The sequence below is a fragment of the Thermobia domestica genome, chromosome 6 (genome assembly GCF_964235325.1).
Source record: "Thermobia domestica chromosome 6, izTheDome1.hap1.1, whole genome shotgun sequence".
NCBI classification, from domain to species: Eukaryota; Metazoa; Arthropoda; class Insecta; order Zygentoma; family Lepismatidae; genus Thermobia; species Thermobia domestica.
The window spans coordinates 135,755,591-135,768,767 of NC_137459.1; the positions used below are offsets into that span (position 1 = coordinate 135,755,591).

Sequence of the window (13,177 nt, forward strand, 5' to 3'; positions counted from 1 at the left end):
ACTTCTTAATCACGGGTTATGTGCGTGTGTTTCATCTACGCACATGCACATGTGTACATAACGGCTTAAGCACGGGTTATGTAAGTGTGTGCTTTATCCATGCAAGTGCACATGTGTGCATGCACTTGTTAATCACTGGTTATGTACGTGTGCCTATTCTACACAAATGCACACGTGCATATAGCGGCTTAAGCGCGTGTTATATAATGTTTTTCATCCATGGAAATGCACATGTGCACGTGCACTTCTTAATCACGGGTTATGTACGTGTGCAGCATCCACACAAATGCACATGTGCATATAACGGCTTAGGCACGGATTATATAAATGTGTGTTTCATCCATGCAAGTGCACATGTGCACATGCACGACTTAATCACGGGTTATGTGGGTGTGTTTCATCTACGCAAATGTACATGTGCACATAACGGCTTAAGCACGGGTTATATAAATGTGTGTTTCATCCATGCAGGTGCACATGTATACATGCACGACTTAATCACGGGTTATGTGCGTGTGCTTCATCCACGCAAATGCACATGTGTGTTTGCCCGGGTTCTGTATGTGTGCTTCATCCACGCAAATTCACATGTACGGCTTAAGCACGGGTTATGTATGTATGCATCATCCACACAAATGAACATGTGCATATGTACGGCTTATGCATGGAAAGTGCACATGTGCCGTACAGGTACGTGTTGTCTGGGCATTTATATAACCCGTGTTTAAGCCGTTTCGTGCATATGTGCATTTCCGTAGAATAGGCACACGTACATAACCAGTGGTTAAGAAGTGCACGTGCACATGTGCACTAGCATGGATGAAAAACGCATTTATATAACCCGTCATTAAGCCGTTATATGCACATGTGCATTTGCATAGATGAGGCACACGTACATAACCCGTGATTAAGAAGTGCACGTGCACATGTGCATTATCATGGATGAAGCTCAGATTTGTATATCTCGTGCTTAAGCCGTTATGTGCACATATGCAGTTGTGTGGATGATGCACACGCACATAACCCGTGAGTAAGAAGTGCATGTGCACATGTGCATTAGCATGGATGAAGCACACATTTATATAACCTGTGCTTAAGCCGTTATGTACACATGTGCATTTGCGTGGATGCAGTACACATTTATATAACCCGTGCTTAAGCCGTTGTGTGCACATGTGCATTTGCACAGCTACTGCACATGTGTATGACACATTCGTAATACCGTGCAAGTGTATTTAGTTTCATTCTGCTAATATTTACATTAAATATGGCTATAGTATTTTTAATTGAAAGTTCAATTTTTTAAAAATTATTATATTACTCATTCTAAATAAACAATATAATGTAACCTGCATTTTTCGAAGGCTTAAGTACATTGGAATAAATATTCAATCAGATAAATCGACACGCTATAAATAGGCTCTCTCAGTAGCATAAAAAATGTGCAGTGTTCGCTTTGATGTAATAAATGACGTGAGAACCGAATAGACATGTGTCTGATTATATACATACAAAAAGATATGTAAATATAATAATCTTAATAAGATTATTATTGTTTGGAAGTAAAATATTATTTTTCTCTATTCGTTATTAATTTAATTTTTATTTCGAATCACGCATGCGCACTGGTTGGAGCTGTGTATTAGCCATGCACGGCGCGCTTATTTGTGTGGTCGTGTACGAGCTGTGGTGTGGTGGTGTTTGTCCAATGTTGTTGAAGGCGAAGAATTCAACATTATATTATAATCAGGTGAGTGATGAACTTAATTTTACTGTAATTTGTAAAATTTAATAAAGCACCCGTTTAAATAATAAAACTGGTGTTAATGTTGCCGTATACACATGCATCCTGTTCTTCTCAAGCAGTATTTATTAGTTGACATTTTATGTTTTTGGAGGGGACATTGAAGCTATAGATATACATTGAAGGCACTGTCATGATTTGCATCTCTTTAAAGAAAGATCTGCAAGAGTCATTATCACGTAGTCCTTTTAACATGAAATAAATTATGCATACATAACCCTACATTTGAAAGGAGGTAGTGTTCCAACGGCAGAACCTCCGAGATAATTTACAATCAAATCTAGGTATGCTAGTATCATTACCAAATCCAGAATGGGAATTAGGGGTAATAGTTAAAATAGGGAAGGTTCTAGATTACTGGTCCCCCATATAGATTAGTAGCTGGGTAGGTTTCTTTCTGTACTAAGTTTATGCATTTAACTTATACAGTATTGCCGAGCGAGCGTTAGCGAGTGAAGGCGGGTTAGAACCCCGCAGGGCACGTTGTTTTCTGTCTTTATTACTGCTCAATGGGAAGGTACCAGTAATCAAGAACCTTGCCGTTAAAATAGAACCTGATCGTATGCATGTATTTTTCTTGAGCCATCTTTTAAGAAAGGTATAAAGGCATTACTCGAGCAAACGGTTCTATGAAATTTACACGCATTTATTGCATTTTCCGGTTTCTTTTTGCAGAACATGCACTAAATGAGGAGCTAATGCATAAACCACGAACCAACTTGTCTAGGTGGCCACTAAAAAGCACGAATGCTATCTAACCGAATCAGGGCAGGAGCGCAGCAGGAGGCCCGAGCGGATCAAAGGGGTGCGTTCGTAGGGAGCAGGCGGGTCAGCAACAAGGGCATACGCATAAACGAGGATAGTGAAAACATACATTAAATTTCTGCAATAATTTTTACCTTCAAAAGCACTTATATAATAGTAGTAATTCTTAATTTCAAAATGGCTTCACTGCTTTCCCGCGTACAAATGGTCTGCTGCGAGGAGAAATTCGTATGCTCTGAATTTTTACTTTTCTACACTTACCATGACGCTTGAAAAACTATAATACGACGCTCTTTATCACACGTATCGACGCTCTCTAATCGTATGCTTACATTATATCTATCGCAGTCGTCCATTGCTAACACGAACGGAACTTTCCCGCAGTTTATTTTCACCTTCTTCGCATTCTTGTATTCTTCCGCTTCAGTAAATAGTTACATGTAGAATACGTTCACTACCATTGAAAATGTATTTCAATATGATATCCACTGACAGAAATTACTTATATTTACACTCTGCTTCTTTTACGAAAAGTGTTTCACATCGTATTTTACCTATAAATTTTGTTTTCGGTAGAACCGCCTGCTCGAGTGAACCCATACAAGCATTTTTTTGAAGACCTTACTGCAACATGCAATATTTAAAAAGGATATCTGAATATAGATCGAATTGATTCAGGATATAGCTTAAGGGCAACTCTTTACTGTAGGTCTCACATGTAACATCTCCACTGTGACTTACTTCACAAAAGATAACTCTGCGAGGCAGGGTTGGTTTAAACCAGCTGGTTTTTCAGAAAAAAAAAATGGTTTAAACAAGAAAAAAAAAAAAGAAAAATGTTTAAATCGTGTGAACTTTATGGTGACGTTTCCACATATCAAACCATCCGCATTACGTTTATCTACTTTTCACCTTTTAATCGAGGGGTCCCGTGTTCAATTCTCGGTCCATCTTTCAGGTGTAAAGCAAGTAGCAATTCGAGGTGTCTCTTTAAGCGAAAGTCTTCTCCGTGATAACGTTGGTATTTCATAAGGAATTTAAGCCTAAACATACGAAATGAAACCAAGTTATATATTTCTACTTGTTTTATAAAGAAGCCAAGGCTGCTTAAACATATTGATAGAAATTGGCAAAATTTATCAACTGCCTACGTAGCTTCCAACATCAGCTTGGATTTCACTTTGTTTTAATTTTATTGAATATCTACATACCCAATTTTTAATTTAATACCTCAGTTTTAGCCTAGTGATTATGATATGTTGACCTTCAAATTTTACACACAAATACATTTAAATAACAGGATTTTCCCAATGGAGTTTCCCGATTTATATATATAATTCTGTATAATGTTTTTACTTGTGTAACTGTTTGTCTTTTAGTCCTTCTGAAATGACTCTTGACTAGGGATGGCCACAAAGTTCCGGTTCCAGAACCGGTTCTTAGGAACCGGTTTCAGACTTGGATCCGAAAGCCCCCAAAGACCCGTAAAGGAGCCACAAATTTCACCTTCAAAACACTGCAAAGAGGACCATGCGCTTGTGCTCTCCCCGCCCAAACTCTCTTGTGCCCCCAGAAAAAAATTTTGGTCCACCAGTTTTTTTTTGTTTTTATTTTGGTCCACCAGTGTTTTTTGTTTTTATTTTGGTCCACCAGTGAGTGTTTAGCCAAATGAGTTGGCCAATTTGCCTGTTTAACCATTAAGTTTGCCAGTTACCCAGTTAATTTAGCTAAATGAGACAAGCGGCCGCCACCTGGGTGCCTGCCTGTCGCTTCCACCATTTCATCTAGCACACTGTTCACAGCCTTCCAGCAGCTCGTGTTTAGTGTAGGGATCGTCACAAAGTTTCGGTTCCATACCTGGATCCGAAAACCCAGTTCCAGAACCGGTTACAGACCTGGATCCGAAGAACCGGTTCCGGACCTGGATCCGAAAAACCGGTTGTTGAACCGGATCTTCTAGAACCGGATCCGTTCAGACCCGAAAAACTGTTCCAACAGGAACCGGTTCTGGCCATCCCTACTCTTGACAATTATAGCTATTAACAAGCAAGCTTATGTAAAGATCAGTACAACGTATTTTTATCAAGAGTCCTTCGTGAGTGAGTCGGCAATCACATTTGTGACCAGTTAACCCCGGTTTCGTGTCCAAATGGACAATTTCTCTTGGATGTCTTTGAAGCTAGAACAGCTGGGGGATAGCCCAGTGCCTAGAATAGATAACTTGGTTTCAAATTTTATGCCCGAATGCAATCTCTTTGTCAAACCAAGGACCATGGGAGGGGGACCTCTCATAATTTGTACGTGAGAGATACTGGCGACCATCATTTTTGTATTGGCAAGTGAGTCTGACTTTGAAATTTTGCGCCCTGTTGTCTGTTATGCTATTGTCATTTTCTCTCTCTCTCTCTCTCTCTCTCTCTGTAATAATGCACGAAATTTGCACTTCACAAAAAAATCAAAGCTCTGTTCAGTCATGTCTTTAAACCGTTATGTAGATTCTTACAAAAAATAAAGTAGTACGAGAAAAAGCACAATCTTATCAAAAAAGAGCTGAGTTTGAATGATTTATGAGTGTTATCTAGTTAGGATATTTTTTCCTTCACTGCTATTAAATTTTTCATAGTCACTTATGAATCTTTGTAAATAGTGAATTGAAAAAATGAAATGAAATCTTTGAGTTTTACGTCCCACGGTTATGCCGGTTAGGCTAAAGGAGACGGTGATAATGAGAGATGAGTAAAATGGTGGAATGAAGAAAGTGGGAGTACCCCGAGAAAACCCACGAGCACGGTGTTTGTCCACCACAAAGCTCACTTGGCGGGGGCTGGGATCGAACCCGGGACCCCAAGCACCAGAGGTGAACGCTCTACCACTGAGCCACCGCGCCTCCCAAATAGTGAATTGAAACTAAATTGTCCACAATAATGTAAATGGATTGTGTGTGCTAGATTTGACTTTAAAACTTGTTTTGAGAACACATAAAATTTAAATTTGAGCATATTACAAATGTGATTTGACGCGAAATAACTGTGTAGTAATATGTAAGAAAGATATGGTAAAAATTGAAGTGTTTTCTTTCATAATACTTTCATTTTCTTAAATGTGGGAAACTAGGTCGTATCTACATACTATAATTTTCCCGCTATTTTTGGAAACTAATAGGAAGTTTTTAATTATGTATACGACAAACGCCATGAGATATTTATTATTTGTCCACACGGGCCAGTTAATTTATATATATTAGTATGGCGCTAAATACGTTGTACAACTGTTAGGTGTTACACTACCGAAAACGTGAGAAAATTAACTTTAAGGATCCATGGCTCCAGTACTATGGGACCAATCGTGGTCGGGTCAAAGCGTCACATAGGAACTAGTATGTGTCCTATCCAAATATCCACGTTTCAGAATCGTGCGGCATTTGCGCATCAATTTCTGTAGAGGCAGTTGATTAGTACTTCAAATTTCCGGAGCATTTCCGAAATGCCTCTCTAAGCTTTAATGCGCAAATGCCGCACGATTCTGAAACATGGATATTTGAATAAGGCACACACTAGTTCCTAAGTGATGTTATGCAGGGCTCCCAGCTGTCCTCTTTTTCCTATTTTTTCTTATTTGTTTGGAAATGTGTGTATATTTGTCCTATATTTTAATCTTCTCCTATATTTCCTATATTTTTAGTGATTGCATTATTAAAAATACAAGCCAAAGACAGTTCCAGTGATTATTTAAGTTGCTACATATTAGCAATATGCTAAATAAGTCATAGCATTTTTTAAGGGACAAGTCACTAATCCTCACTATTACTTTTTTTTAAAAAATTTGCTCTTTACTATCCTCCTCTGTTCATTTTTTTCTGTTTCCTATGTGCTTATTCTTCCTCAATGAAGCTTAGCTGAGGAACCTTACCGTGCTCCAGACTCTTGTAACGCAAGCTGTGTTAGCATTTTCTTTCAGCAGTGTTTGCAGCAGTATTGTTTCGGCATTAAGGTGTGTTGGTATTCACCAACATATCCCAACGTCTTCCAATATTGCTGTACATAATATGCAAGGTCCACACGCGTCCTGGAAACCCTGGAAATAAAAGTGTTTCGTAAAAACGTCCTGAAAAGGTCACGGAAAACGTCCTGACGAGAACTTTCTGGAACTTCAAGATTTCCATTGAAAGTCAATGAAAATCCTCAATGTTGTTAGAAGCTCTGTTGTATCTTTTCTAGAGCACAAAGGTGAAAAATCCAGGAGTCTGAAATAGTTACCTATAATGAGCAACCAAGACAATATTACGTGAGTAGACATTTATAGACTTTATAACATTTCAGAAAATAAATTGTTTTCACAGAAATTAGTTATGTAGCGCTCCCTAGCAGAATGCTCCCGATTTTTGGTGACTGAATTTGATCTAACTTTGACCTAAGTTTTCCGGAGATACATAGATTATCTCCACTTTATAGGTTCAGATTCGCGTACATCCTGTATGAGATTTACCATTGTTATTTTTTTTTCCTACTAGATAGCACCATTAATACTCCTCATTGTGAATATAAACAACTAAAAGTAGTACTGATGGCACAGTCCGTCAATCTTCTATTTCAGTGTTCTAACTTATTAAATTAAAAAAAAAAAAAAAAAAAATTCGTCGCTTTGCATGAGTAAGGTTGTGAATTTACGAAATACATATTTTTCTGAAGTCATGGCAATTGTATTAATTTGAAAGGGATGTTTGTATGATACTTTTTATATTGCTACTCTCACTATTTCATTGTAATAGTAGAATATTGAGTGTCTGTTATTTATCTTATTGTGCTCTGAAATTAAACTTCACTTTCTGCTCACTTTTATATTGACTGTTCGCTTCTATATTCATGTGTAAGACAAAAACTTGACATTTACAACATTGGTGCTGAATACTAAATTGTCGTAAGAGTTGACATTTTGAAGTTATTAAATACGTTTCATCCGTATGCATGTTTTTTTCTATAAGTTAAATTGTGTAAAAAGTTTTCAACAACTAAGAATGTATGTGTATATTGACTATGTATATGTATAATTTTATCAAATTTGCAGAATTAAGACACATTCAAAAAGTCACACATTAAAGAATTATCTTCTTTAGCGATCATGGGAACTCGGATAGTACTACATTCCTCCACATGCTCTATGAAGTAAAAACAGTGGAGTTGGCAAAAAATGTAATGCATTTCCTAGGTTGGTTTCTTCAGCAAACAAACGAAAGTAACATTGAAAAAAAAAACTACCAATAACATTGATTGTTTAAAAGTAAGATGTATTAATCTATCCAAATTGGATCCTAGTTTTCATCAGATTTGCTGATTTATTTTTGCCACCACATTTCACATCATATAAAAGATATGTAACCTTGGCAGATAACTTAATCACAAGAAATAATTTATGGTGATTATTTGCTCTAACATTAACTAAATATTGAAAAATATTATTTATATGCATGAAATTTTTTCGCTGCATTAACACAGCACAATCGATACAATGTTACTTTCAGTTTCAAATGTTGGCGAGTGGTGGAAAAACTCCAAAACAACTAGCACAGAATATTCTTCGTCGTGTCGTGGTGGATGAAGTTGCTGAGCTGTATAGCCTCACAGGAAAGTCGGGAATAAATTGTGTGAGGAAGCTGTCGTTTGTGGAGACACAAACCTACAAGTTTATTGTTGGTAAGATTTTTTTGTGCATTTTTTTTTTTAATCGTGATCGCATTGTCTTCAATGCTTGATAGTTTATAGGGTGTTTATTGGGAAAGGGCAATAATTAGGTTGTGCTCAAGCATGTCCAGAACAAGAAGTCCATATAAACTTTGTTTCAGGGATATTACTATATGAATTTGGTACATGTGGACAAGGAAATGTGTACATTGGGGTTACGTTGAAACAGTTTCATTAATTTTATGTTCCCGCTGTTATTTACCAACACTGTACACCTTTTCTTTCAACCACCCATACAGTAGCCCAAGGGTGTTAGAACAGGTGCCTAGGTGGCCATTAGACTAGCCCAAAACATCCAATCCAACGACTAGTATTTTGCGTGAAGGCACTGGGTGATAGTCGAGTGAAAACGGTTCACCGTCCATTTGGTATCACATGATGCGTAGAAAGAATACTATCCTCCAAATACGGAGGGAAAGTATTTTGCAAAAGATGAAGGTATGGTGCACTGTCAACACGAAAGTTCCATCTGGTAACTGTTCGCATGAAGCATGTTGGTTTTCCGCGGACCATTGGTGCCAATTATGAGTAGTGTTAATCCTGTAGTATCCTCCTCAGTCCTCTTTACATTAGTTACCATTCTCGTGTCTTATAGTATCACAGTACGCATTTCAACATAATTGCAGTGTACCCTTGTCACCATGCATTAAACTTCATGTAGTGATATATCTGAAACAAAGGTTTAAAACGTATATGTTTATGTAAACTTGATTGTTGTAGTCGACAAATCTGACCGCCTCTCAAATTATTGACCTTTCCTCCTGAAGCACCCTGTATATTGTTTCTTTTTGAGTAACAAATTGTTCTTTGATATAAAATATACTGTTTTGCAATAGAATGTAAGTTGAGTGTTTGTAGTAACACAGACCCCACCAAAAACAAAACAAACAGAAGAAAAGTGAGATGAGTACAGTTATGTTTAATTATTTCAATAAGTGAGGAATTTTTAATTTGATAGGTTCTTTTTCTGGCGTTAGTAGAAGCCATAAAATTCTACTATATTTACTCAATTATACCGCTGAATTGTTCCAAATTTTATTACCTTAAAACAATGATTCTCATTATAAACAATAATTTTGAAAGGCATGTGAAACATGGCCGTTGGTTCAATTCCAGATCACACAAAATATTTCCAATCCTCTCCCCACATTATTTAAACTTGTAAGACGAAAATATCATACGTCGTATATGCTTTGTAATGACTGCACTTTTTTATTTACTTAAAAAGTCACTGACAATTGCTGCAAATGATAAAAATGTCAATTAGATTGAGAGGGGAGTCATTGGTGTGGTGAGTGACTCACTGCTGGGAATGACAATTTCAGCAATCTTCAATACAGAGAGGCAGTGGGAGGGGGGGGGAAATCGGAGCATAAACTTCTCTGTATGCTGTATGCGAAATAGTTTTTCTTTATCTGTTCCGTATAAAAATTGCGTGAAGTATTATACTCTCGTAAATACAGCAAATATCTCATTACCAAGGTATCATTCAGACGGAAAAGGATTGCATACCAAAATTGTTGTTAGGGTTTCTCTTTCTCACTTTTGATGTTCTTATTTTAGGATTTAAGTTTACTAATGAATGTATAATTTCATATATATCAACATAGTCATATGTACATTTTTTTCTAGCATCTGCAAAGAAATTATATCCTGAGTGTTCGGAGGAGCAAATCAGGGAAGCGATAAGTGATTGGCTGCACCACGCCAAAACAAGGAGGTCACGAAGGTACGTATCACCTCTGATGTTTGGTTTTCATGTATTCGTAAGCCTTTATTTTAATATTTACATGCAATTTTGCAGCAGTTTTCAAAATAAGAACGGTTAACAAGTGGTCTCCAAGCTTTAAATTGTCACTATAATCTACATCAGAAGTCGGCAACAGGGCGGACATTTTTGCATACTTGGGACCTAGCGGGCAAGGAGGTGCGGAACTGTGCTTTTACCTTGAAATATGTGCGAGTAGCTAACGGAGTATAAAATGTGTTTGCTCTCGTAGGTAATTTATAAGCAGAAAAAAAAAACCTTTGACGCAGTCATTCTTTCAACTTTATTCTCTATAATTTATACGCACCTATTCTCAACGTGTATATTAACGCTCTCCAGCGGCGTTCTCATTTTCAAAGGGGACACTAGAACAAAACTGGGCGATTCGGGGGTGTTTGAGATTTCATGATCTTTAAGACTTTTTTCTTATTCTGCGAGAACGATTATGTATTTTACAAACTATTAGAAATTTGTAGACTTATATGACACAAACAAACTTTTTCTTTTTTTTTAAAGGTTAATATCGACGGAAAAGAGAGGAACATTTCATTTTTTTTTTTTTTACGTCTTGTACAGTGTTCAATATAAATATCGCAACTCGACTACAGTTTTAAGATTTTATCTTATGCAATACATTTGAAATCAATGTTCTGCAGGTTGCTGCATAATCAATCTAACCTTAAACTAACGCCTGATAGGCAGGTAACCAGCGAAATATTGATTTCAAATGCATAAATTAAAGTATTGTACTACTATAGAGTTGCGATATTTATGTGGAACACTGTACCACCTGATGATAAAAAGAAATTGACTCATTGATAGTAAAAGAAATGTTTCTTAAGAATCTTACTAGTATTGTTTAAATTCAAAATGTACATTATATTAGTTGAAAAAAAGAAGAAACCTTTACGTCAGGATTGCAACGCTGAGTTAGGAAGGAGGATAATCCGATGTCCCGTCATTGCACTATTCGATTTACAGGCACGCAGACAGAGAATATGGATTTTGCCGATCGCTTATCTAGGATATAGGATCTTTTTTTCTTACACAAATTTGCCACTGTGTTTTTGCATATTTTGGGTTAAATTTTAAGCAGTACTTAGTCTTCCAGTGTCTCAGTATCTAGTAACATGACTTGAAATATGAATATCTAAAAAAATTTATTAATAATGCCGTTGTACTTGATAGCAATAAGATTTATAAATTTGTTTCACTGTGAGTCATATAAGTCAGGGGCGCACTGACAGGAAGTCCGTCGGATCTGAACCCCTATAACGTTTAATTTGTATGAAAATGAATATAATTTCAAGGGCAGGTACGTAACTTATTTGCATTTCATACTCTAAACCATCCTCGGCCGCTCGCAGAGAGGAATACAGAGTGCACTACTGTATATACTTCTGCCTATCTTGCATAACGTGGTAGAGATCAGCCAGTTATATACAATTGATAATATGGAAAAGGCAACGTTTTTATTGGTTGTTCATGCCACAAAAATAAATCTTTTTCATCTTGCTTGCTTCTCTGAATATTGTTTCTTACTTTCAACCCACTTCCCGTAGCTTAGGTAACATAAAACTTCCATTTGTGCTAGATTTTTCTTCGTTATGCGTTGCCTCACAGCTTTCGTCTTCATTTTGAACTTTTCAGAAGGCATTCGAAGTGTAGTGTTTCGATAATCCGTGAACATTCACCTCAATTTCTCTACCAAATTCACTTCTCATAGTTCTTACTGCATCCAGTCTTGAGTTTATTCTCATCCTTCACTGTCCGTACGAATGAGCACGGGGTGAACAAGCATGCTCATACATTTACTCCTGTTGTAATAACTCAGTTTTACGTGTACTTAAACCCACACTTGTCAATGTCATTCAAGGTAAGTGCATTTAGTACCATTTACTCATGAGATGTTCTACCAGTGTTTTCAACACACGTTTGCACAGGATTGCCACCTGTCGATAAAAAGCCAGCCTCGTTTTCAAATTGCTAATTTAAATACTCTTACTGGAATTGATTCAATACCCTAAGAAATCTTATTTCAGAGATGCTGATGGTGGTGATTTATTGAGCTTAAATGGTAGTCTTTAGCTTTGTTTCTGGAGAAAATGGTATGGCATGTATAATTTGGATGGACCATATTTAAATTCTTAATCTCAAACTATGCTAAGAATATGACTGTGATTTAGTTTAAATAGATTGATTTAGTGTCTGCACTTACTGTATTACTTTTAAAACTTCTCTTTACAGGATGCAGAGGACTGAGGCCAAGGATTTATCGGAGAAAGTAAATTAAAAGAAAGAAAAAAAAAACTACAACCATCTTGTAGATTACTTTTTATATTTAATAAGAAATAAATGTATAGATATATATATAATCAGTTGTTATCAATGTTGTAATACCTACTATTTCCATAAAATTACAGCGGAGTTGCACCAAGTTACGGTTAATAGAATATATAAACATTTTTGCACTTGGATTTTGTTTAAAATCTAATTTCACTTGTGATTGAGTTGAGGCCACTTTGCTTTATCAAGCATATATTTTAAATCTGAAATAGCTCCATGATGGCTTTTGATGAAATCATACTATGTAAAAGCTATGTTGACAAACCAAGCACTGTACTAAAAGAAAAAAATATATATGCAAACCACAACTGTTTATAAGTTCAGAACCTAATTATTCAGACAAGTATGAGTTTTTTCTTTCTTAATATTTTCAGTATCATATATAGGGGTCGGAAGTTAAAGATAGTTTTTCCCAAGTGCCCGAAGGTAAGAGGAACACCATAATATATGTTAATTTCGGGTCATTTTAGGCCAGAAAATGCTTAGTTTTAAGTCATATTTGGCTTATTGGTCCCCATTACCCTTTAAGTCTTAACAGCTGGTTTTGGTACTTGACCTTTTTTCAACTACAGTTTTGCTGCCCATTCTCAATTAGAAACTCTTAAACATAGTTTTCTGTAATAATCTCTGACAATAGGAACCCTTGAATGACTGGAGCAGGTATAGTAGGTATGACCAGACAGTAGATGCTTGTGAGGATTGTCCTCTAAGTAGTTCAAAATGAACAGCAGAAACAGGGCGACGAAAATGCAAATT

General features: G+C 36.5%; 1 protein-coding gene across 1 annotated transcript; it reads left to right on the plus strand.

Annotated features, from left to right (window-relative positions):
- The first annotated feature begins 1,052 nt into the window (after nucleotides 1–1,052).
- On the plus strand, nucleotides 1,053–12,469 carry LOC145688237 (uncharacterized). Its single transcript, XM_081762153.1, has 4 exons — nucleotides 1,053–1,750; nucleotides 8,088–8,259; nucleotides 9,940–10,036; nucleotides 12,323–12,469. The coding sequence occupies exons 1-4, from the start codon at nucleotides 1,619–1,621 to the stop codon at nucleotides 12,366–12,368; spliced, it is 447 nt and encodes a 148-aa protein (XP_081618279.1). The 5' UTR covers nucleotides 1,053–1,618; the 3' UTR covers nucleotides 12,369–12,469.
- Nucleotides 12,470–13,177: the final 708 nt, after the last annotated feature.

What these genes read in the sequence shown, in the direction of transcription:
- LOC145688237 (XM_081762153.1), top strand. Translation starts at nt 1,619, where the DNA reads ATGCGCACTGGTTGGAGCTGTGTATTAGCCATGCACGGCGCGCTTATT. An exon ending in CAACATTATATTATAATCAG is followed by an intron (nt 1,751 to 8,087) that starts GTGAGTGATGAA and finishes TGTTACTTTCAG; the next exon opens with TTTCAAATGTTGGCGAGTGG. An exon ending in AACCTACAAGTTTATTGTTG is followed by an intron (nt 8,260 to 9,939) that starts GTAAGATTTTTT and finishes ATTTTTTTCTAG; the next exon opens with CATCTGCAAAGAAATTATAT.